The sequence below is a fragment of the Sapajus apella genome, unplaced genomic scaffold, assembly GCF_009761245.1.
Source record: "Sapajus apella isolate SASKATOON/1434 unplaced genomic scaffold, GSC_monkey_1.0 scaffold62, whole genome shotgun sequence".
Taxonomy (NCBI): domain Eukaryota; kingdom Metazoa; phylum Chordata; class Mammalia; order Primates; family Cebidae; genus Sapajus; species Sapajus apella.
This window is the reverse complement of record NW_022437002.1, coordinates 15,631,040-15,655,851: the sequence shown is the minus strand read 5'-3', so window position 1 is coordinate 15,655,851 and position 24,812 is coordinate 15,631,040. Positions and strand designations below refer to the sequence as shown.

Below are 24,812 nucleotides of genomic sequence, written 5' to 3'. Positions count from 1 at the left end.
ATCTATTTAATTCTGCCTTTATAGTGAAAAAGCAACCATAGATAGATAGCATATAAATAAATAGGTGTGGTTATTACAGTAAAAATTAATTCATTTATTTATTTATGAGAGGGAGTTTTGCTTTTGTCACCCAGGCTGGAGTGCGATGGCGCGATCTCGGCTTATGCAACCTCCACCTCCTGTGTTCAGATGATTCTCCTGCCTCAGCCTCCCGACTACCTGGGATTACAGGTGCCACCACGCCTGGCTAATTTTTGTATTTTTAGTAGAGATGGGGTTTTACCACGTTGGTCAGGATGGTCTTGAACTCCTGACCTCAGGTGATCCACTCACCTCAGCCTGCCAAAGTGCTGGGATTACAGGTGTGAGCCACCATGCCTGGCCAGTAAAAATTTATTTACAGAAACAGGTGGTGGGCTGTACTTGGCCAGAGGCCACAGTTTGCCAACCCCTGCTTTAAACGACTCTAACTCCCAGCCTTCAAGTCTTCCGGCTGAGGGCCCAGACTTTCTGGAATAAAGACAAGCTGTTCCTGCTGTGCCCCTGTCTGAATTCCTGCCTCACAAAAACTGTGACAGATAATACATAATTAAGTTTTGGGGTAATTTGATATGCAATAATAACCAGCTCATACATACACAAACCCTGTGTGTATGCATTAGTTCACTCATTCGTTCATTTGTCTGTGTGTTCATTTCACAGGCATTCAACAAGAACCCATCATGTACTGAATACAAGGGATGGGGTATGAACAAGACACAGTTCCTGGCACCACAGAGCTCAGAGATGTCACGAAGGCAATCCTAGCCCACTGTGAGAGGCATCAAAAAGAAGAAGGAGGGAGGGTCCCAGGGCCAAAGGGAGACACCCAATCCTGTGCGGGGGCTTCTCCTAGGAGGGCTGAGCTCTGTCTGCTGGGTGTGGGGAGAAGTGACATTTCAAGTAGAAAGAAGAGCTGGGCAGCCCTGTGAGAGTGGCTGGGAGAAGGGGCAGGTACACGGCACAGTAAACTCGGGGTTGGCCTCCACAAAGGCCCAGATGCAGGCACTTCATCTCCCCACGAGTGTCTAGGGAGGCATCTCCCACTGCTAACAAGCCCCTCTTTCATGTGGAGGGGCCAGAGTACGGGCCAGACACTGGCCACCCTGTGGCAGAGATGTGGGCTCTGGGAGGTCCTCAGCCCACATTCAGAGGCCCTGACAAGACGAGGCAGGGGCTAAGTGGCTTTGCCACCAGAGAGGCTTCTGGGCCTGGGGCACCTGTCTAGCTGCAGGATATGGGGGCCCCTCAGTCATTCCATCCAAAGTGGATGAGCACAGAAAGAAGGGCAGAAAGGAGGGAAAGCAGCAGGAACAGGTGCATGCGGCCCAGGAACTTCAGTGGAGACCCCAAGACCTGCAGAACGGAGCCACAGGCCTGCCAGGTCTGGACTGGGGGCACGCAGGCCATGGGAGTACCCTACCTGGGGTCTGATAGTTGAGCCTCCGCATCTCTACAGGGTCGGAGGAGTGGGCCAGCAAGGAGTCCTTCAGCCCGATCGACTGCTCATCTTTAGAGGACGGGGAGTGGGTCCTTTTCCTAGAGAGACAGAAGGGAGGCTGATGAGAACCTGAGGTTCAGGCTGAGGCTGTGATGCATGGCATGGCTGGCTGTCAAGGAGCCCCCATGTCCACGGCTCTGACCTCCTACTGCCCCACCTCTTCCCAGGATCTCTGAGCACAGAGGAGCCAGGACCAGAGCAGCCTTGACATGAGAACACAGGGCAGGGAAGTGGTGGGGAGAGCAGGAGTGTGGCGTGAGCAGAGGAGCAGTGCAGCAGGGAGGAATGGGTCGCAGGGGCGGGCGGCTCCTTTGGATAGAAGGCAGGTCCTGCAGGACAGTGGCTGCTATCCCCAAGGCCACCCAGCTGAATAGCAGGAGCCACGAAGAATAAACATGCAAATGACACATAAAATACACAAACAGCACAGGAGACCCCAGCTTTCTGGCCCTCAAAGTATCAAGGTAAATGCCCAGGGCAGCAGGGGAGGGACGGGGAAGGCGTCACCCTAGCTGGCCAGAGTCCTCTCTCACTGGCCTGTTTTCTCAGCTACAAGGGCAGAGTCAGAGACAGATCATAGGGTTCAGCTGCAAACAAAGATCCAGAGGCCACTTGTGGTCTGCAGACGTGTGTGCTTGGGGAAGAATTTGAGTGAGTGTGCTCAGATGTGAACCAGGACATGCCTTCTGCTGTTCCACACAGTGAGTGCTCTTTGCACACAGGCAAGACTGTTTCTTGCAGCACTTAGGCAGCTTCTCCGAGAACTGGGAGCCCGGTGGCAGCTCTGGTGAGCTCTGTACGGTCAGGGAAAGCAATGCAGTCTGCATTATGCATGTGCCCCAGAGGAGCATCCTCTGCAGAGTTAAACTGGCAAGAGAGAGACAGAACCTGCCTCCTCATACCAATGAGGACTCAGTCCTGGACCGGGGAGCCAGCTGAGCTGACTGGACATTTTGCTGCTTAAAGCCATAGGTTGGGGGACTTCTGGTCAAAGCGTCATCCCTCCCTGTTGGCCCAAGAAGTGCATAAGGATTGGAAGTAGAGGGGAGGTGTGTGAAGAGAGAAGGAATGACTCCTACCTTTCTTGTTTACTAGGTCCCAAAAGACAAGCAAGGACAGAAGAAAGGAACGGTCACAGTTTCCACCAAGCACTTAGCCCTCTAATGACACGGGGAGCCTGCAGGCCCCTTATATGGTACCCACGTGACATTCACAGGGAGGGGATCCACCTCTCTGGACAGACCCAGAATGCAGGTGGAAGTGGGAAGGATGAGTGTGTCTGTGCGACGCTCTTCAGGGACCCGCCCACAGGTCCATCTACCCTGGGAGGAAGGGGCAGTGGGTCCAGGGTAGGAGCACAGAATATAGGCACTCCTGCATGGCGCAGAGATGTGCTCAGACATAGACCAGCCTGTCTTCATCTGCCAGGTGCTCACTGACATGCCTGTGGGATCAGCCCAGTGCTGGGGGCTGAAGGCTTGGCACACAGGCCCAGCTGTGTTTGCAGTGAGCACCATAGGGGGCAGATGTAAGGCTGTGCTAGGAAGGGGTAGGGGCTGGGCAAGGCCTTGCAGGCACCAGAGCCTGGACTTGAGTCCTCAATGATGAGGTTGTTGTTGCCAGGTGGGCAGGGGGAGGCAGATCCTCAGAGGGCACAGCCTGTGTGGGCCTGAGCACTGAATTAGTTCAGTGTCACAGTGTCAGGAGTGTCAGGAGTGGTGACGGGTCAGATTAGCCAGGTGTTAGGCTGTCAAGCTGAAGAGGCTGGGCTTTATGTTGGGAGCCACCAAAAGGTATTAAACTAAGAGTGACAAAGTTAAATCTTTGGAAATCCCTTTCGGGCTGGAGGTGCACGGATAGGAAGGGGAGACTGCTAGGGTGGGTGCCTGCAACTACCGAGGGAGAGAACTGAGTGGGAGAGACACACTGAGGCTGAGACAGCAGCGAATGGCATGGTCACAGCAGGCCATCCATCATGTCTGCTAAGTGAGCATCCGCAGCCTGTGGGTCTACAGCTCGACCTCTCTAGGCCTAAGTGGGAGAGCGGGGCCAGGGAATCATCCAGAAATGGTGGCAGAAGGGAGGGACTCGAGGTAGGAGCCCAGGAGATGGTGGTGTCTTAAAACTGAAGAGGAGACAGACACACTCATGTAACACAGACAGATAGACGTGCCAGGGATGCACATGGGACAACCCTCTGAGGCTTCAGCTCCTCACACCCAGACTGCCACACAAAAGCTCCCTCACCTGACAGATGCAGGCCTGCAGACGTAGGGAGACACACACTGCTTCTACCCTTCCTGCCTTCCTGCTGAGCCTGAGGCCCAGGGTCCCGGATGCAAGGCACCACCCTCGGAGAGGGCCCAAAAGGCGAGGGCAGGTGGCCCTCCCCGGAGCGCTGAGGGCAGTGCTCACCTTTTGAACAAGAGGATGGCGATGACAATAAGGATGATGAGGATGACTGCCAGCACGGGGCCCGTCACCCACAGCATCTCAGGCTCCTCCTGCTGCTGGGCTGGTGTCACTTGGACCACGATCTCATCCGAGTAGGGGCTGGAGGCATAGCGCTTCTGTGGCCCAGTGGAGAACAGCAAGTTGTGAGCTCAGAGGGAGGTCCCCCACCCTCTGCCTGCCATCCCTGGAGAAAGGGCTCTGGGTCTGGGTTACCCTGGGCCTGGTCTCCCAGACCCTACAAGGTGGACCTGGCAGGACTGGGTCTCTGGAGCCACACTAAGTCTGGCCTTTGGGTCCCAGGGGTGTATCTTAGGATCTCTGTGACAGGTCTTGGGTCTTTGGGGCTGGCCCCAGGCTGGGGATCTTGAAGCCCCCGGACTGATGCAGACCTGGGATCTGGTGGTGTTTGAGACTGGCCTAGTCTCAGGCCAGGCCTGGGGTCTCAGGGTGCTGAGAGCCAAGGTGGCTCAGGCAGACCTGGTCCACTGGTTCCTTCAAGGAGGCGAGCACAAAGCACTGGTAGCTCAGGTCCGGAGACAGGGGCCGGTTGTAGAAGCCCCGGTAGTTCTTCTTGTCCCCCAAGGTGAAAGTCTCGGGGAGTACATCCAATTGAGCAGCCACATATGGCTTCAGACGATCTGCCTGCCGCCGCCGCCGCCGCCGCTCCTCACCGCCCTGCTCGATGGCTTCCAGAAGCTGGCAGAGCAGAGCACGGGGGTCATGCGGGGCCTTGGAGCATGCTGGCCCTAGAGCCGTGGCCTGGGATGTCGGCTCCCTGGGCCGAGATCAAGGCTCACCTTCTGTGTAAGAGCCCACACCTGCCCAACCCACTACCCCCAGAGAGTAATGCCAGATACTGCAAAGCCGCTCCTCCCCACTAGCCCACGAGAAAAAGCCCTGTGGGTAAGCTGCCCCAACCTAACCAGAGAAGGCTGCTTCCACACTGGCTGTGAGAAAGGGCTAAAGGATTTCAAACTTTCAGGGACTCCTGGCCGCAGGGCTCACCAAGCCCTCCATGGCCTCTAGATCTGCGAGACTCTGCGAAGTCTACAGGGCAGGCATTCTCCAGACCTGCAGAGGCATCTCCACCATGCCCACCTCTCGGTAAGCCCCCCGGAGTTCTGCGAATACTCCTAGGCAGTTTCCCCAGAGTCTCTCTCTCCAGAGAGGGCTGGTCTGACAGCCAGAGCTGCCAGGAGAGAGATTTCAATTGGGGGAGTGGATCTGGGAGTCACTGGCCCAGTGCTCAGGGCAGGAAGGCCACAGCCGATCACTGCAATGGGGCTGTCAGTGTCCCCATCCCCTCCCCAGGCACCTCGTCCAGCTCCAGCTCCTCAGGTGTGCTCCACCTTGGCACCAGCATGCTCCCGCCCACACGGTCGATGGGCACCACCACGATGTAGAACCACCTGGGTAGGCAGGGCAGGAATCAGGACTGTCACCACCATCCGCCTCCAGCCCTGCCCCGCCTCCTTTGACGCCTCGTGTGCACACCTGACGAGAGAGGGGTCCTGCACATGGGGCATGGAGAGGGCGAATCGGCCGTCTTCTATGTAGGCAGAGGCAGGCAGCGGCTTGTGTGGCAGGAGGTCGGGGGCCGTGCGGATGGACACCAGGTGCTGCAGGCCCCCCGCGCTGCTGCCCCGGTTCATCAGCACAAAAGAGTACTCTGTGTTGGGCTGCAGGTCTGCGATCAGCTTCCGCATCGAGTGCCCATCCACGTCCACACTCTGCCCATTGTACAGAATCTGTGGGGGACAGAAGGGACAATGCCTGCCTCTGGGTGACGTGACCTACCATGGGCTGCAAGACACAGTGCATGCATATACAACCACAACCACAATCCTGCTCCACAGCCAGGTGCACGTGGGTTAGGACTGGAATGACAGCACTCAGCAGGCCTGTGTGTGTGCTGGGCTCAGCAGGCCATGGCCCTTACTCACCTTAAAGGGCACAGCTGACTTATAGGAGTCAGGGACCTCCCAGCTGAGCAGCACAGACGTCTTCATTGCAGCTGCCACCCGGAAGTTCTTGGCAAACACTGCAGAGGCAGAAGGAGAGTGTCAGCTCTACTGGGTATAGGAGGTGGGGTGAATGGGCTGAAGGGTGGAAGGTGAATGGCCAGGAGGAGATAACAGTTGGGGAATGGGGGGTTGAAGGATGGCTGCAGAGTACCAAGTGCCCCACTCCCAGCCAGCTTCAAATGGCACAGTTGAACTCCCAGCCCAAGCTCTTCCACAGCAAGCAGTGAACAGAGTGGGGAATGCCACGGCAACCAGGGTCACAATCTCCAGAAACACGACTGTGAAAGCTTGAGCCGATGGACACCAGGCCAGAGTGATCAGAGGTCAGTGGGTTTCGGTCATGAGAAGCATGTGACCCTAGAGCATGTTCACTAGAGGGTGGCGGGTCATGGCCCCAAGAGATTAGTGTCACACACCAAAGATCAGAAGGTTGCAACCCAAGAATAGTGACACAGTCAAGAGAGATCAGTGGGTCAAGGTCACGAGAGATCAGAAGGTCACACAGCAAAGGTCAGTAGGTCAAGGACAGCAGAGGTCAGGGCATCAAGAACGTGCTGCCCATTCACTAGAGGTTAGTGGTCACAGTCATGAGAGATTGGAGGTCACACCCCAGAGGCTGGTGGATCACGGTTGCCAGAAGTCAGTGGGTCAAGGAGAGCAGAGACCCCCAGGTGCAGCCAAGCTCGGGTAGGGCTGCCATGTCCACAGCACACACCTTGCTCCACAGGCATGGTCCGGGACTGGATGCTGGGGCTGAGGGGGCCAGAGCCTTTGCTGGTCCATGCGCGGACCTTGATGTCGTAAGTGGTGTCTGGCTTGAGGCCAGTGAGGGTAAAGCAAGTGTCTGTCGTGACGTTCTGTAGCTCCTGCTGGCTGTTGATGTCTCGGAACACCACAGTGTAGCTGGTGATGCGTCCGTTCCTCTCTGCCAGCACTGGCGGGTCCCAGGCCAGTTCCGTGGTAGATGTGGTCAGTCCTGTCACACGCAGGTTTTGGGGGAAGCCGCTGGGCAGGCCCTCAGGGGTCCTGATCTCCTTCTCGAACTCCTCACCCAGGCCAGCCCGGTTCTTGGCAGCAAGCCGGAAGATGTAGGTGGTCCCCTTGTGCAGGCCGGTGACTGTGAAGTGCTGGTCGTCCTTGCTGAAATCTATGGTGTTGGGCCGTGCCTCGTCAGCCCGGCAGTACTGCAGCCGGTAGCCTAGCAGCTCGCCAGGCAGCTCCTTGGGTGGGTGCCACTGGAGCAGCGCAGTGTTCATGGCCGTGGTGCTGATCATCATGGTGGGCCGGCCTGGGACTGAAGGACCAGGAGCTGGGCTCTCGCGCTGCCCTCCTGCTGCCCCGCCCTCAGTTCTGTCCTGACCCCTCACTCACCTGCACCTGTTGTTGTAACAATTTTGGGCTTGCTGCGGGCACCATCCCCCTTGGTGGTATAGGCAGCGACAGTAATGGAGTAGGTGGTCTCCGGGGTCAGGCCGCTGATAGTGGTTTCCTGAGGGAGGAGGAGGGGTCCATTCCCATCACAGGAATGCAGAGAGAGGCCAGACCCTGTCAGGGACCCCAGGACCCCAGCTCGAGGGGAGCCCCTGGTTACACATACAAGGCCAGGGGTTGTGGAAGGTGGGGCTGTACAAGGCTGGTCTCTGCTGGAGAGGAAACAGGCAGGTGGGATACAGGCCTAGGAGGACCCGCCCACCCCAGGAGCCGCACGCCTGGGGCAGACAGCTCATTATTCCTTTCAGACAAGAACAAAGGGCCAGACTGTTTCCCTCACTCCACTGGGAACAGTGGCTGAGGATACACACAGGGCACAGCCTCGCACGCACCCAGCACCTTGCATGGCTCTTGGCACCCACATGAACATAGCCTACAGTTCCTGCGTAAGCAGGCGTAAGGCCACCTGTGGACACGACTGTATGCATGCACACACAGAGCAAGGTAGTGGGGTGGGCTAAGGTGCCATCTTATAGGACCCAGTCAGGACTCCACCTGCCACCATATACACCACTAACTCTGTGAACATCTACACCCTGCAGTATCTCAAGAAAGGTGGGGGAGGGGCCAGGAGAATAAGAAAACCTTCACACCTGGGGAACTGGCTTCCACATCTGTTTCCAGTGATGCCTCAGATAGCAACCAGGCAATGTCCTCCCACCTTGGCAGACCCTGCCCATATACCCTTCTGCAGCAAACCCATTATCTCTGGACATGCCAAGAAACACCATGGGAGGTTTAAGCCACACCACACAGAGAGAAAAGTGGGAAGCAGGGCCGGGACCACCGTGCAGTGGGAACAGAGCTGTCACCAACCCTGGTATCCCTCCAGCTCTGGCCTTAGGTGGGGCCCCTGCAGTCGCCACCACCCCCTCATGGGCCCCTCCTGCCCCAGCTGGAGAGTCCCAGGGTTGGGGCCCCAGAATGCACCAATGCCAGAACCCAACTCCCCAGACTGCCCTCCCAGCCTGGGCCCTGAAGCAGGTGATTTTTCACTCCAGGGATCAATAAGGCCTAACGATCAGGATCGGATTTAACTCCATCCCTGTCTAGCCCGAGCAGGGGCCGGGCCCTGGTCGATCATGAACATTGGCCTCAAATTGCTGCTCGACAGGCGAGAAGTAAGGATTAGAGGAAATGCCAATCGCTGCTCAGCTCAGTGCTGGCGTCTAAACGCCAATTTTCTCCAGATGTGGCTGGTGCCCTGTGGATGTTGGCAGCACAGGCTGGCAGGAAAGGAGGGAGAGGGGGAGTGTCCCATGAGCCCAGCCTGACCCAGGTCTTGTCCACGTTCGCACACCTGTTACTTACATAGTCCTCGGACTCGTCTGGCCGCCACTGACCGCGGAAGAGGGAGAGAAAGGGAGACAGGATGGTGAAGGACTCTGACCTGGAGGGGAACTGGCCCAGGGAGAGCAGAGGGAGAGCTTGGGTCTTGAAGTACCCATGGGGGTAGCACCCCAGGACAATGCCCAGTTCAAAGATTCGAGTCCCTGCCTCACTGGGCACCAACTGTGTGTGCCAGGGCTGAGGAGGGTAGGGAGACCAGGAGGGCAGGCAGCCTCCAGGGAGAGGACTTGCTGACTGAGGGGCCCAGGAACACAAAGCAGCTAGAGGTGCTTTGAAGGAGGAGCTGCCAGATGTGGGGGGTGGGTTCAATAGCTCAGATTGAGGGGAAGGAAGATACTGAGGGATGAATGGGGTGCCCGTATGCCCTGGTTTGCCTCAGACAGTCCTGGCCTATGCTTGCAGCCATGGAATGATTACTCAGTGTCTCCTGCCACCCCGCAAAGCATCCCAGATGTGATCATACATTATATAATCACACAGGCAGCAGAAGTGTCCCACAACAGTGAGAGCTGTACTGTGGCTAGGGTGGGCCAAAGGGTAAGCCAAGCAGCAAGACTATGAAGGCTGTGAATGCCAAGCTTAGAGCCTGGGCTGCAGCCCACAGGCAAGGGGAACCACCTATAACCCTGTTCCTTCCTCGGGGTGTCTGAGAATCAAGGCAGGAAGGAACGTTTCGGGGCTGGCAGTGTTGCAGGCCATTGGTGCGTGTTGGTATTCTGGCTGGACAGGTGGAGGGACTGTGAGGTCTCCATGAAACATCATACGGGACGGTCCATGATGTCTCCAAGTTGGAGGTACCTTGGGGTCCTCCGGCCCAACCGCCCCCACAGTGCCAGTGTGGCCTCTGTCCACTGGTCCCCATGCTGGGTGGCCTACATTCCTCCTGTCCTGGGACACTCTGTTGGAAAGTCCTTGAGAGAAGCATGGAACAGAACATGAGAGGAGGCTCTGGACAGTGCATGGTCCTGACTCTATAGGGTGCGGCTGGCCCACCCCTGTTCCAGTCTCCTTGCCTGGGGGGAGACTTGGGCTGTCCCAACCAAGCGGAGGTTCTCATATGGAACCTGTCCTGCACTAGGGGCAGGGCAAGAAAGAAGGGAAAGACAGAGGATGAAACCAAATGGAGATGAAAGGAAGGGGTCAGAGGAATGGCAGAGGGAAGAGGGAAGGAGGAAGAGAGAAGAGAATAAACAAAAGAAAAACAGAGGCTGCAAGGAGAGAAATGAAGGCCATGAGAGGGGAAGGGAAGCAGGGAGATGGAATCAGGCATAAAAGGAGACAGGGCTGGCTCCACACTTCCGAGGTGGAGGTAGGGCACACACCACATAGCTCTTTCAGGCCTGATGGGGGCCCTGAGCTGAGCAGATGGTGCTGTTGGGTGAAGGACAGGATGTGGTGCCCTTGATGGAAGCTCAGAACAGCTGGGCCCCGTGGCCAGGCTCAGGACCAGGCCCCATCTGCTCTCCCACTGGCGAGGAACAGAATGACCCAGTCCCAAGGGGGCTACAAGGGCAGGCCTCCATCTTCAGTGTCCTCCATGAGCCCAGACTCTAGTTCACCCCCATGATGGGATGTCTGAGGCTAAAACAGCAGCGTCCCTGAGCCTCTGGCCCAGCTCCCTTCCAAACCTCCTGGGACCAGAAGGGGGCACTCGAAGTGGCTTCTCTGGAACCCCACTGGCCACAGCTGTGGCCATTGGCCCCCTAAGAGAGGAGGAGCTGGGGGAACCCATTCCCAGGATGTTTCTGGGTAGGTGTGTTCACTGAGGCTCCATGAGGAGCCCTCAACCTGCCCCAGGAATGCAGGCGGGTGCACACATCCGCCTCCTCCATCCTGGGTACCTTAGTACTGGGCAGGCTGAGAGGGGGAAGAGAGCACCCTCTGGGCAGAAAGGAATTTTGCTTTAGATGGCTAAACACAGCTGGAGGGGTGAGGCTCCCATCTGTCTATGTGGGCAGCCCCGCCCCTCTGCACAATGTGTACAGCATGGAGTGGTACATGCACCCCTGCTCTCCGCCTAGGCAGGGGTGAAAGGCTGGATGGGGAGGGTGTGTAGGTCCCTCAGGCCCTACTCCTGGATGGGGAGATCTTGAGAGCACCACACCAGGTGTTGAGACTCTCCAGCAAGGTCTTTTGGGAGGAGGCTCATGACAGCAGCTGCGAGTGCCCTTTCCTAGGGGTTTCCTAGGGGTCCATAGACATGGCTTCTTATCCAAGAGCAGCCACCTACTTGCTGAATAATTCCAAACGACTCTCATGACCTCCCAGCATTCCAAGTTCTTCATCTGAATAGCAACCAATGTTCAGAATAGCCCAGGGACCTCACCCTAAGCCCACGAGCAGGACCATCCTCCCAGGAAGACAGACACATAAAGAGGGAGATGTGAGGCTGGCCAGCAGGCCTAGCCCTTGGGAGTGAACATCGGGAGCTGAGCCATTCTCTGGGGGGCAGGAGCAGGAACACCCTGCCTGGCTACTTACAGAGGTCTGCAGCAGCCACGGACCCATGGCTGGCAGTGGGGTAAGAGCCCCGGAGCACTCTCCCTACCCTTTCTGTGGAAGAAGCAGATGCCAGCCCAGCACTGTCTAGGGAAAAGGCACATCTCAAAACCCAGCCTGGTGGGGCTCGGTAGCTCACACCAGTAATCCAGCACTTTGGGAGGCAGAGGAGGGTGGATCACCTGAGGTCAGGAGTTCAAGACCTGCCTGGCCAACACGGTGAAACCCTGTCTCTACTAAAAATACAAAAATTAGCCAGGCATGGTGGTACATGCCTGTAATCCCAGCTACTCGGGAGGCTGAGACAGGAGAATGGCTTGAACCTGGGAGGCAGAGGTTGCAGTGAGCCTATATTGCACCACTGCACTCTAGCCTGGGCTTGAACCCAGGAGGTGGAGGTTGCAGGGAGCTATCATGCCACCGCACTCCAGCCTGGGCGACAAGAGTGAAACTCTGCCTCCAAAAACAAAACAACACAACAAAAACAACCCCAGCCTAACCCCTGACACTGCCAAACGTCTCGGGTCTCACAACCAAGGTAAGGCCGTCACCGCACTCCTGAGGGCAGACGGGGTAGAGGGACATATCTGGGCCCCAAAAAGGAACTTGTGTATGCTGGTCTGTGCTCACCCTGCCCCCCAACACCACCCAATGAGGCACCTGGGTCTCGGCTAGCATGACGTCTTGGATGATGGGGAGTCCACGGGGCTCGCCATTCTCCAGCCGCACATAGGTGACCTGGTAGCCTCGGATCTGGCCATGCTGCTTGCTGGGGACAGGCAGCTTCCAGTAGACACGCACAGCAGTGGAGTTCAGTGGCTCCACCTCCACCTTCCTTGGAGGCCCGCTGGGCACTAGGGGTCAGGCAGAGAAGGAAGTCAGGCCTGGAGGTACTAACCCTGACTCAGGTGGTCACAGCAAACTCAAGGGCCCTGCCTCTGCACCCCACTCCCCTAGGAAAGGCCCTGATATAGTTTCCTTAGGTCATCTGTCCCTGGTGAGGAACACGGAAGGTTCCCTCTGCCTGCCAGGAGTAAGAGCCCAGGACCGGCCCCGCCCACCCCTCTGGCCCAGGCCTCTCACTTGGTGGGGAGGGTCGACATGGGAGAACAGGTGGAGGTGGGGCACCAGGTCTTTGACCACCCCCAGTCAGCGCAACCTGTCCTGACACTTGCTAGGCCCCAAATCATGCCACTGTCCAGCCAACAGCATCTTGCTGATTCTACTTTGAGTATCTTTTACACCAATCTTCCCAATCTTGACCTTTTAAATCTCAGTTAAGGCTGCTTCTCCTATCTTAGCCTATGAAGGTTTCAGTTGCTTTGGAGACAGCCCCAAAGGCTGGGATTTGGGCATAAGTTATCCCGTAAGTGACATCTTCTCACTTTGGACCATTAGGCCTGAACCAGAAAGATGAGCCGACCTGGGCCTGTGTGAGGGAAAGGAGGTCTGGGGTGCTTAGGGAGTGGTGTCTGAGGCAGAACGCCTTCCCTCCCGCCCCGGTGGCACTGCCTACCGTCCTCATCGGTGCGCACCAGCACCGGGCTGCTCTCGGGGCCAGGGCCCACGTCTGTGTGTGCCCGCACCCACACCCGGTACTCCGTCCACTTCTCCAGGCCCACCAGGTCCCAGCTGGAGTGCTCGCGGCTGATGCCTTCCACCACATGCCGCCCGCGGTCCTCGCCGTCCACCGCCACGTAGGCCACGGAGTACTGGGTGATAACGCCGTTGCGGCTGTCGGCCGGCGGCGGGACCCAACTTACCCGGACCGTGGTGGAGCCCGTGCTCACACACGTCACCTTCTGGGGAGGGGCAGAGGGGGCTGGGGAAGACAAATGGGGGGGAAGCAAGCAGATGGAGGGTGGGGATCACAGGCACAATGACTGAGTCACAGTGGACTAGAGACTCACCCGGGTCAGCTACCCCTCAGGTGCTGAAATGGCCATCCCAGGGTCCCTCCAGGCAGGCTGCCACCACTCTCGCCAAGGACACCTGACTCCCTCTGAACTGCCTCCCTCCCTGCCCTGCCCCCTGCACGCATGGTGATATACACACAATCACACACACTCTCACACACACGGTCTCACACACACAGTGTCTCAGTCTCAGTGCCTCACACGTCTCTCAGTAACATGCTATGTCACACAAACAGGGAGTCTCATACATATAGTCTTGGTGTCTCACAGTCTCACACACATAGTGTCATATACACAGTGCCTCACACACGTCTCTCACACTGTCACGCACTGTGTCACACACCCAGGGTGTCTCATACATACACTGTCTTGGAGTCTCACAGTGTCTCTCACAGTCTCGCACATACACATAGTGTCATATACACACAGTCACACACAGTCACAGACTCACAAACATACACATCACATACACAGTGTCACATACAGTTACAGTCTCACAAACATACATGTCACAGTGTCTCACAGTCACACACATATCCGTCGTGTCACATACACAGTGTCTTAGGCACACAGTCTCACACATAAACATAGTGCCATATACAGTGTCTCACATGTGTCTCTCACACACAGTCTCTCATACACACACAGTGTCTCAGAGTTCTGACACAGTTTATCTCACACAGGTTCTCTCCCACACACACACCATCTCACACAAAACATACACGATAGCAGATACACACAAGCACATGGCCAGCCCACTGCCACCTGCACACACAGCCTCATATGGAGAACTGCTCCGTCTGCTGTGCCTGCAGTCCTGCTATTCTGAGGAGGAGTGGCCCCAGCGGCCCTTTTGGCATAAGGCAGCCTTCCCCTGTGCCTGCCTGGACACAGCCTCTTTGCCAGAGCCACAGGTAACCACTGACTGGAGGCCAGACATGAATGCCAATGGCCTCATGTGGAGAAGTACCACCCACCAAAAGAGGTGACCTCATTCAACAGGTTCCTTGGGAATTAGAAGGCAGGCATGTGTCGCCTTGTGCCCAGTGACACTTCCAGACTCCACCCCCACCGAGGACTCTGCTGCAATGCACAGGTTTCCTCTTCAAGTTCTGTCACCACCCTCTGCCATGGGGACTTCAGCAGGTCCTTGACCCACTGGCACCAGAGCCCCCTCATCTCCAGGCTTTTTCCTCCCCCACACAGCTGTGGTCATGCCCTGGAGGCTGCCAGTACCAGGGGTGGCCCTCCTTCCAGAATCATGGACTCGCCGGCACCATCCCCTTGTCCCAGCTCAGTCACTCACTCAAGGCCGGAGCACTGTGCCTGCTCACCAGCTCCTTGGGATGCCTGTCTGTCAACCTTGTCCTTTCCAGCCTCCATGTTCAGCCTCCACAGCCCACCACCTACCACACTCTCAGCAATATCCCAAGCTCCCTCGCCTCCTGATCTTTCCATACTCCTTTCTGGCCTGTGCCAAGCCTTAGATGAATCCAACTCTCCCCTGCCTTCTCTACAGTGGCACTGGGGCAGGCTGGCACCCTATGCACACATCCCCAGAGGCCTCCTCCTCCAGGACCCTCCATGCTGCCTGTTTCTGCCCCATGCCCAGCTCACTCTGCCACTTTACACAAAACACAGTCTCCCTTCCCCCACGCTCCCCAGATCTCCAGCTCCCTTTGCCTCCCTCCTCTCGGCGCATGGCCACGTCTCCCACTCTGCAGAGAGGACCGAGTTTTCACAGCTTCTCCCTCCAGCTCTTGCTACACCACCCACCCTGCCTGCATCTGCAGCGATTCTCTCCTTTCCACGCACTAGAATGGAGAGTTGAGCCACCCTGTCCAAGGCTAAGCTCTCACACCGCCCACACCGCACCCCTTCTCTCCACCTCCCGAGACTCCACCAGTTACCCTCTTTTCCGTGGTTTCTTTTTTTCCTATTGACTGTTTCTAACAGCATTTAAATACGCTTGAGATTTCCCCATCTTAGAAGAAAAACCCCAGGCTGGGCGCGGTCGCTCACGCCTGTGATCCCAACACTTTGGGATGCCAAGGCGGAGGGGATCGCCTGAGGTCAGGAGTTCAAGACCAGCTTAGCCAACATGGTGAAACCCTGTCTCTACTAAAAATACAAAAATTAGTTGGGTGTGGTGGCAGATGCCTATAGTCCCAGCTACTTGGGAGGCTGAGCAGGAGAATCACCTGAACCTGGGAGGTAGAGGCTGCAGCAAGCTGAGATTGTGCCACTGCACTCCAGCCTGGGAGACAGTGACTTTGTCTCAAACATTAAAAAAAAAAGAAAAATCCCACCCTCAGCCCCATAGCTCTCTACAGCCACAGTGGTTCCTTCGCTCAGAGCTACACTTTCTGGCAATGTCTGGGCTTGCTGCCTCCACTTCCTCATCACCCACAGGCCTCGTGAAACAGCCACCAAGCTTCGTGTCCAGGGCCACACGTTGCTCAGTCCAACAGGTACTCCTGACCGCTCAGCAGCAGCATCTCACCTACTTCTTGAAACTTTCTCTCCTTCCAACCTCCAAGTTGCTCCCTTCCCCTTCCCCTGATTTCCTCTCATCTGCAGTCTTTCTTCTCAGGGTCCTACAGCTCGAGCCCAGCCCTGGATTCCCACAGCCTGCCGAGCACTGCCATGTGGATGGCACACGCATCTTGAAGTTGGGTATCTGACACCAGCTGTATTCTTCACACCTGCTTCTGCCCCATTTCCTATCCTATGCCAGCACCATTCTCCTCCCTGGTCAATACACCAGAAACAAGATTCATCTCCACTTCCCTCCCCCGGGGCCCCCGTTTGTAACCCATCACCAAGTCTGACCAGTCAGCATCCCTGATAGTTCTCAGATCCACTGCCATCGCCTCACCTGGGCCACCATCTCTGTCCATTCTCACAGAGCAGCCAGAGTCGGCCTTCCTGCCTACCCTGTGTCGCCAAGGCCCTGACTGCCATACCTCTGGCAGCCACTGCAGCCACATTGGCCTGCTCCTTGCCCCGTGACCATAGCCACATGCCTTGCAGCTGGAGGGTCTTCAGGCCTGCAGACTCTACCTGAGGCCTGTGTGCTCCCTGCTCCTGTTCACTTACAAGTTGGCTCCCAGCCTTCCTTCAGGCCTCGGAGAAGTGTCACCTCCCCAAGGCAGCCCTCTTTGACCCCTCAGACAAAAGGAGGTCTCATCATTTCTCCACCCCGTCTCTTCCATCCCACTTTACACAAATGTCACTATAAGCTCATTTGCAGGCCGGGTGACGTGGCTGACACCTACAGTCCCAGCACTTTGGGAGGCTGAGGCAGGCGGCTCACCTGAGGTCAGGAGTTAGAGACCAGCCTGGCCAACATGGCAAAACTTCGCCTTTACTAAAAATACAAAAATTAGTCAGGTGTGGTGGTGTTCACCTGGAATCCCAGCTACTTGGGAGGCTGAGATAGGAGAATCACTTGAACCCAGGAGGTGGAAGTTACAGTGAGCCAAGATGGTGCCATTGTACCCTAGCCTGGGTGACAAGAGTGAAACTCTGTCTCAAATAAATAAATAAAATTAAATGATAAAATAAAATTAAAAAGTTCATTTGAGTAATTATAGGTGTAATGTCGTCTGCCCTGCTGGACTGTGAGATCCCCATGGGCAAAGAGCCATGTGTCTGGTCATGCTGCCAGCCCTGTACTGTGCATGGGGTCTGGCCCCCAGCAGGAGCACAGCAGGTGCTTCTGGAATGAATCCATGAACACAAGGACACACAGAGACTCTTGACATCACTGGTACATGCACATGGTCCCACATCGTAAGGACCACTTCAGACACCGCCACATTCATGGTCATCACATGGCCACATCAGATGTGGTCACCATCTCAACCCCACAATGCTACCCAGCCATAGTCACAAGAGTCTCACATAGCAGCTGACTGTGGCTGCGTGCTGCCCAGCAGCAACCACACACGCACTCAGTCAAACACACACTCAGTCTACCATCTGAGGGGCTACAGAGACCCACAAACACGGTCAAAGGGTCAGGCCACAAAGTCACCCACAAAGACAAGGGTCCTGCCCAAGATCCACTGATGCGTGTGTAAACAGGTGCTACATGGCCAGGTGGTCAGGTACAGTCACATTCACACACGCACACACTCACTCACTCACGGGCAGTGCCACCAACACAGCTGCAGCATCGGAGTCTTACATACGAGGAACACGGTAACACACAACACCAGAGTCATCACACAGACAGCCTTGCAGACAATCTCCTGCATGGACACATGGTCGCAATGCACATGTGAGCAGCCTGGGTCACACGGCTGCATTCTCAGACCTGTCCCCGAGTGCAGTTAGCTCAGGTGATCACATGGCTCCCAGGTAACTTTCATTGGGAGTATGAGGAAGGGAATGTGGGTGATGGGGAGATGAGATGCAGGGCCATGGGGATGAGAAACAGTCGCCAAAGCAGGTCTGGGATGTGGCAGACCCACCGAGGATGGCCCATCAGATAGTAGACCAGCACAGAGTGGGGACGGAGATGAGGCACAGACACAGAACTTACCTGGGCAGCGTGTGGGGGAGGGCGGGAAGAGGGGCAGGAGGCTGGGCAGGGAGCAAGAAGGGCAGCAGCCGCCTGGACTGGACAGACTGGGAGGCACTTACCTGGCCCTTTCCCGAGGTCCAGGCTCAGAGCCCAGGCCAGAGTCCAGTTTGGGGCCCAGCAGACCTGACCATCCCACCCATATGGTCAAGAGGAAAGTATGTGTGTGTGTGTCCCAGCCCAGGTGTAACAGGCAGTGGACTCGGGAGACACTTACTGGACTGTGCTGTGCGGGCCTCAATGGTGGGGGTGAAGACGCCCACCCCCATATCCGAGCGTGCAGCCAGCTGGAAGTGGTAGAGTGTGTCGGGCTTCAGGTCTTCTAGTGTGTAGGAGGAGGTCGGGTCAAAGGTCACCTTGTGCTGGAAGAGCAGGGAGCACTCACTGATAGCTCTGAGCTTAAAAATCACTCAGAGGTTATTCCCCAACATGGGCTGCAATGTGACACCTCTGGACCCACCATGGCTCCAGGACTGGCTCCACACCATAAGCCCACACCAAGGAACTCAGGGCTAAGCCCATGCCTCACAGACCACATGGGTACAGGAGTCACTTGGGACACATGGCTTCTGGAGAAACTTTAGGGCGCTGCCAGTCATGCGAGCCACAGAGCCTAGGAAACCCAAGGCAGACCCTGGGAACTTTGCCCCTAGCACTGGGTAACAATGACTCCAGAATCGCACAAGCTGCGTGGGCCCTGGTACTCGTGAGCCACAAAGCATCCAGCAGAAACCTTAGAGGCTGTGCCCACACCCGCCACAGAATCCAGAGAACATCGTCCTGGGTTAAGCCGGTCGCAGAAGCCCCTGTGTTCCCTGCCTGCTGCACACCTGTTGGTCTTCGTCCTCTGCCGCCCAGTACACCAGCTCGTACATGATGATCCGCTCCTGAGGGGGCAGCAGCCACGAGAGTTGGATCCTGGTGTCCGACTCAACCTCAGCCTGGAAGTCCGCAGGCTGGGCAGGCACTGCAACACCACACACCAGGCAGGTCAGCCTCATCTGAGTGAGTTCAGGGGTGCCTAGGGACGACGGGGCCCAGGAAGGCAGGCCCTAACCTCGCACCCTTATCCTACATCCCAAAAGACTACACATCTATGGAATATGGCGCCTTGGTCCTCCCAAGGGCCCCCAACCTCACAGCCGAGGGCGGAGGAGAGGCACCACCACAATCTCAGTCTACTCCCTCTGCCATCGGCTGCCCAGCCAGCATGCCCCCACCTACCTCCCTGCTGTGTCTTGACCTGGATGGTGGGGCTGGGAGGGCCGTCGCCCACGGCGGTGAAGGCAAGCACACGCAGGCTATAGGTGATGCCAGGCAGCAGGCTGCCCACGGTCGTGAGGAGCCCCGCATCAGTGTTGTGCTTGTGCCAGGCACTCGGTGGGCGGCGGGAGTCCGGAGTATAGTAAACACGGTATCCTCGCACCAGGCCATTGGGCTCCTCGGGAGGCTCCCACTGCACCAGCATGGTGCTGGCGCTCAGCATGCGTGCCTGTACGCGGCGCGGTGGGCTGGAGGGCGCCTGTTCTCCTGTGCGTGCCCGTACTGCCTCGCTGGGCGGCCCTCGCCCGATGCTGTTCACCGCCAGCACGCGGAAGGCATATTCTGAGAAAGGGCTGAGGCCACCGATGCTGTATCGGGTGGTGGCCACACCATCCACCTCCTGGAAGGGGCCCTCTGTGCCCGCTGCGCGGTACTGGATACCATAGTAGGACACGGGCTCCGAGTTCCCAGAGTCCCAGGTCAGGGTGACGCTGGTGGCAGTTGTCTCTGTCACCACAAGATCAATTGGAGGCTTCGGCAGAGCTGGGGAGAAAGTGGAAGGCTAAAGGCTGCCTGAGGTCAAGATCCTCAGGAACCAACTCTATATTTGGGGATTATCCACAACACCTGGTGGGGTGTCCCCCGGAGTGTGGTTCATACACACAGCCTACCTTGAAAAATGGCCGGAAAAGCTTATGGTGACCTCTGAAGGCACAAGTGGGAGAAGGTAGCCAGGCCCGTCAGTGCCCCCTGGGCCTTCGGTCATTGAGTATGTACACATATCAATGGGACTCACTGGAGCCTCACATCAGCACACGACTCATCTAACAAATAGACTTGGAGGTGACATGGCCCTTGCAGTCCCATGCAGATGAAAGGCACCCAGACTGGGTAGCAGATATCTGTCTCTGCAGGTCACCTGAGCCCACCTGGTAGAGCGTATGTGTAATAGGCAGGGAAAAGGGAGGTATTTCCTAAGGGACTAACTCTGAGTTTTAGGAGGAGTGATAGGGATGCTGGCCCATAGACCCTGTGGCTTGGCTGAAATTTAAGTGGAAAGGTTCCGAGTCCACAATCACTCAACAAATAATGAACAAGCACTCACTCAATGCCAGACACTGCACTGGGGCTGGGGCTACAATGCCACATAGTCACATCCCTGCTCTCACAGAGTTTATACCTCAGTATGACAGACAATAAATGAGACGGTCGTACTCATGATTCTGGCATGTGCAAGGACAGCAGGAATTAGGGTGCTGAGGTGAAGTAAAATCCAGGGAATCTCCTTGGATGGGGTGATGAGGGAAGGAAAGCATCAATGAGCTGAGGCCTGGAGGGGTACATGGAGCCAGTGACAGAAGGCGCTGGGCAAGGATCAAGGGAAACTGGAAGCAGCGTGCGTCTGCACAGCTGGTGCATGACAGGGTGGGAGGCCAGGGGCCCTGGGAGACCCAGTAAGGACCCTGATCTGCGTCCTAAAACCAACGGGAAGCCACTGGACAGCGTTTCTCCCTTTCCTAACAGGGAGTGACATGATCCTGAATTACAGTTTTTGAAGATCACTCAAGTTGCAAAATAGATCATGGATCAGAGGCTGTTGAGAATTGAAGCAGGGAGACCAGGAAGGAATCTTTTTTTGGTTTTCGATAGGGTCTTGCCTCTGTCATTCAAGCTGGAGTGCAGTGGTGTGATCATGGCTTACTGCATCGCTGCAGCCTCAACCTCATGGGCTCAAGTGATCCTCCTGTCTCAGCCTCCCAAGTAAGTGAGACCACAGGTGTGTGCCATCAAGCCTAGCTATTTTTTTTTTTTTTTTTTTTTTTTGGGTAGAGATGGGTCTCACTATGTTACTCGGACTGGTCTCAAATTTCTGAGCCTTGTCTCCCAAAGTGCTAGGATTATAGGAGTAAGCCACTCGCCCGGCCAGAATCTGTTATATATATGCAACATATGTGTAATGTATGTTTGCCTGTTCCCCTCGGTCAGAGACAACCCATTTCCCCCTACTATTTTACCACATCCTTCTTGTTGGGAGGCTATTAAACCTGAAGGTCTGGTGCTATGTAGTGGTTAGGAGGGTAAGCTATGGATCTAGACCACATTGGGTTTAATTCCCTGCTCTATCATTTATTTTTGTGTGGCCCTGGGCAAGTGATATACCCTCTCTGTGCCTCAGTTCTCTCATTTGAAAAATGGAAATAATAAGAGCACCTATCTCCCAGGGTAACATATTAAAAAACAAAATAAACTGTGTTTGCTAGCATGACGTCTGCCCGAGGAACTCAATGTGCCTTAACTATTATCATTAAGGCGGCTAATAATGGAAACCCATTCCTCCCTCTAAGGGCTGGAAGACCCCAGGGAAGGGACACCCAGGAAAGGGTAAGAATTCCTCAGCCATGCCTGTGCTCATGGCAGCCAGCTCAGGTTCACCTGCCAACAGGACCTCCCGGATGACAGGGAGGGCACTGGTCACAGCACCTGCCACACTCACCTTTCACTGTGACCTGGGCTGTGGCCTCAATCATGCCCAGTGAGGAGATGGCCACACAGGTGTAGTTGGCAGAGCGGACGACATTGCTGAGCTCCAGGACATTGCGGCCAACTGGCATCTCATCCTCTTTGGTGAGTTCTTCGGCCCCCATCATCCACTTCACATAGGGCATGGGCGCACCCACTGCCACGCATGTCAGGTTCACGCTGCCGCCTGGCATCACCTCTTGGCTGCTGGGAGGGATGGAGAAACGAGGAGCCACACGGCGCACTGCAGGAGGAGGGAGAGAGGCACTCACAGACCGGGCAGGACATGCGGCTGCATGGAAGGGCAGGGGCCCGTCATCCATGAAGCCCCTCTGGGCAGAGCTAAACCCACACTCAGAGACAGGAGGGGTGGCACCGCCGGACCCCAGCTCGCCATCAACTCCTACCCCACCCACTCCAGCCTAGAAGTGGCTCCCACATTGAGGGACTGTCTGGAACACAATGAGAGATCTTGCAACCAAGCTCCCAATTTGTAGCCTAGGAAGCTGAGGCCCAGGAAGGTCTTGTCTGCCCAGGGTCACACAGGGACTCAGTAGAAGCCAGGCCTTGTCAGGACCACAACCCAGGTTGTCCTCTATGGCTCATCTCTGCCTCCTCCTTCCTGGCTGGGGCACCAGGGAGAGAAAGCAGGCCCTAGGGTGGAGGGTCCTCAGAGCATGGCTGGGCGGGGCAGAAGGTCAGTCCAGAGGGACACAGCCATCTGCTGTGGAGTCACTGCCTCCCCCCTCCAGGCCATGGCCTAATGGGAAGAAATAAGGGAAGTGGAAGGGCCACCTGCCCGGGTCTCAGCCATGCTCAGGGCACAACCTGGGAACCCAAGCAAAGGGGCTGCCTTTAGGAGGGCTGGGCAGGGGCAGGGGTCAGGGCAGGCCAGGGACGTGGTCCGCGGGCAGGATGGGCATGACGATGGCAGTAACATGATGAGGGCGCCGAACAGACGGCTTCCTGCGCCAACAAACAAGGGTCTCAAGGGGAGGAGGGGTGGCTGTGCCTGGCCACAGCCTCCAGCCTTGTACTCCCCTGGCTAGAAGCTGTTCTGAGCTTCTCAGTCCAGGGTACAGACTAATACTACCCCCCTGAAGTTGTAAGCGAGGCACAGATGCAGGCGCATGCAGAGGGAAGGGAGGTGACAAGACCCAGCCGTGGACAGGCATGCCTGGCATGCAGATGGGCCATGCAGCTGGTGAGCAGAGGCCAGGGTGTGTCCTACACGGGCACTCTCACACGCAGGGCCGGAGGAGGCAGGCAGTAGGCTAGTCAGTACCTGAGAGCGCTGCTGAGAGCACTGGTCTCTGAGGATCCTCGCTAGGGAGCCCAGACATGCAAAGACCCCACAGCACCACATTGGGAGCATCTCCACTATAAGTACCAGACTATGCGGCTCGCACAGCCCCAAATCACAGAACCAGGGCTAGAAGCAACTGCAGAGACCACCTGGTCCAATGTCTGACCTCACTGTACAGGGGTCAAAACTGAGGCCCAGAGATGAGACATTCAGCATGTCACTAGGTCCTGTCGGCGGGGTGGTCTAAAACACTTTTCAAATCCATGTATCTCTCCAGACACACAGGCAACTGCCACTACCGAAGTCCAAGCCACCATTGTCCTTCCCTGGGTTGCTGCAATGGGTTCTGCCTTGGTGGTCCTGCCTCGTCCCCTGCCTCAATTCCTGCTCATGGGCCCTCCACAAACAGCTGGTGCAAATCTGATACCACTCCCTGTTTAACAAGCTCCTGCATGGCTCCCAGTGACTCCTCGGCCCAGACTACGAGCCCCTACCTAACTTAGCACTTGCTTCGACTCCTTCCACAGCCTGCCTTACTTCGGCGCTGCAGACAGAACCCAAACACTGCCCGCCCCCGAGTAGGCCAGGCCTGACTGACCGGTGCTTGTGGGCTGGATCTGTGCCCCAGGGTCACCTAGGGCTTGAGAGTGTCTTGTAGACATTCAGGGTTCTGCCTTCTCCGCAAATCAATCAGCATCCCCATTTTCTTTAGGGAGCCACTTCTACCCCCATTCTTGGTACATGGGGTGTGTGACCGACATCTGACTGTGGAGAAACAGCCTTTGGACTTCTGCAGAAACTATTAGAAAAGCGGCCTTCTCTCTACTGAGGTAGCTAAGCTTCGAGCAGCTGGGGATTGCTTCTTCCAACACACAGGAAAAGCTGCTTGAGAACAACGATGTCGGCAGACAAGAGGAGAGCTCAGAGACAAAGACAGACAAATGCCTGGTCAACCTATTTAAGTCCCTGGATCTCACCCTGCCCAACACCGAGGCTACTACATTTTTCAGGTTTGTAACACAAGAGTTCCTTGTTTTGCTTATACTGGCATAAGTGGGTTTCTGTCATCTGTTCTAGTGCCAGCAGTCTCTACCAATGATGACAGCATGGCACAGTCACAGTTCTTATGGCAGAACAGGTGGATCCTGGGGCATGGCTGGCAAGTGTCTCATGGCAACAGAGGACTCTCTGAGCATGCTCCCTAAATGGTCCAAGGTGAGAGCAGGAGGCTCAGCCAGGACCACCACCCAGCCTGGCGGTGTGTGCCCTCCCTTTGCTCTGGAGATGGGCCTCAGGGACGGGCACAGGCAGGTAGGTCTCCCTGCAGTTCAGGTTCAGGCCTGCCACGGAAGGGGGCTGGGGGCAGCACAGAGAAGCAAGCAGCCTTAATGAACCAAATCTCTCCTGTCATCCCGGCCAGTGGGTGCCCCATCTCCTTCTCTTCATGGGAAGGGAAGCTATTCTTAAGCACCTACTAGGTACAGAAGGTTTCCATGCTGTAGATGCTATCGTCACCCATTCATAGTCAAGGGAACTAATTTAAAACCAAGCCACACATAGTAGGAATTGGTCTGTGTGATGAAAAACTTTTGAGCCCTGGCTGACAGGCCTGAAAAAAAAAAAAGACCCAGAAACTCTTTATTGAGGGGCAGAAGCATCAGAATTAGCAGAGGCTGGCAGGAGAGGAAGCTACTCCAGCAGGCAGAAGGATGGCGCTTAGACAGCCTGTGCCAGGGGAGAGGTCATGACTGCAGGCTTTACCCTAGTCAGTGGTGGAATCCTGGGGCCTAATCAGGTCGTTGGATACCAGGACAAAGAGCCCCAGCAGAAGGAAGTAGGTCTTTGGCCAATAAACTCTGGG

At 56.3% G+C, this 24,812-nt stretch overlaps 1 protein-coding gene across 19 annotated transcripts in view; it reads right to left on the bottom strand.

The window, feature by feature from the left end:
• Window positions 1-24,812, bottom strand: part of PTPRF (protein tyrosine phosphatase receptor type F) — a 91,674-nt gene that overhangs the window by 12,887 nt on the left and 53,975 nt on the right. For 7 of the 19 annotated variants that reach the window (XM_032247241.1, XM_032247247.1, XM_032247243.1 and 4 more), the window contains 15 exons: window positions 21,620-21,889; window positions 19,087-19,668; window positions 18,693-18,829; window positions 18,080-18,224; window positions 12,875-13,180; window positions 12,019-12,212; window positions 8,821-8,847; window positions 7,390-7,507; window positions 6,734-7,312; window positions 5,938-6,035; window positions 5,489-5,742; window positions 5,310-5,403; window positions 4,472-4,690; window positions 3,956-4,110; window positions 1,463-1,578 (listed from right to left, as the gene is read on the bottom strand). In XM_032247241.1, the coding sequence (XP_032103132.1) occupies window positions 1,463-1,578; window positions 3,956-4,110; window positions 4,472-4,690; window positions 5,310-5,403; window positions 5,489-5,742; window positions 5,938-6,035; window positions 6,734-7,312; window positions 7,390-7,507; window positions 8,821-8,847; window positions 12,019-12,212; window positions 12,875-13,180; window positions 18,080-18,224; window positions 18,693-18,829; window positions 19,087-19,668; window positions 21,620-21,889 (3,294 nt within the window). The remainder of the gene's footprint in view (window positions 1-1,462; window positions 1,579-3,955; window positions 4,111-4,471; window positions 4,691-5,309; window positions 5,404-5,488; window positions 5,743-5,937; window positions 6,036-6,733; window positions 7,313-7,389; window positions 7,508-8,820; window positions 8,848-12,018; window positions 12,213-12,874; window positions 13,181-18,079; window positions 18,225-18,692; window positions 18,830-19,086; window positions 19,669-21,619; window positions 21,890-24,812) is intronic. The other 12 variants (XM_032247245.1, XM_032247248.1, XM_032247250.1 and 9 more) reach the window with 6 other exon arrangements.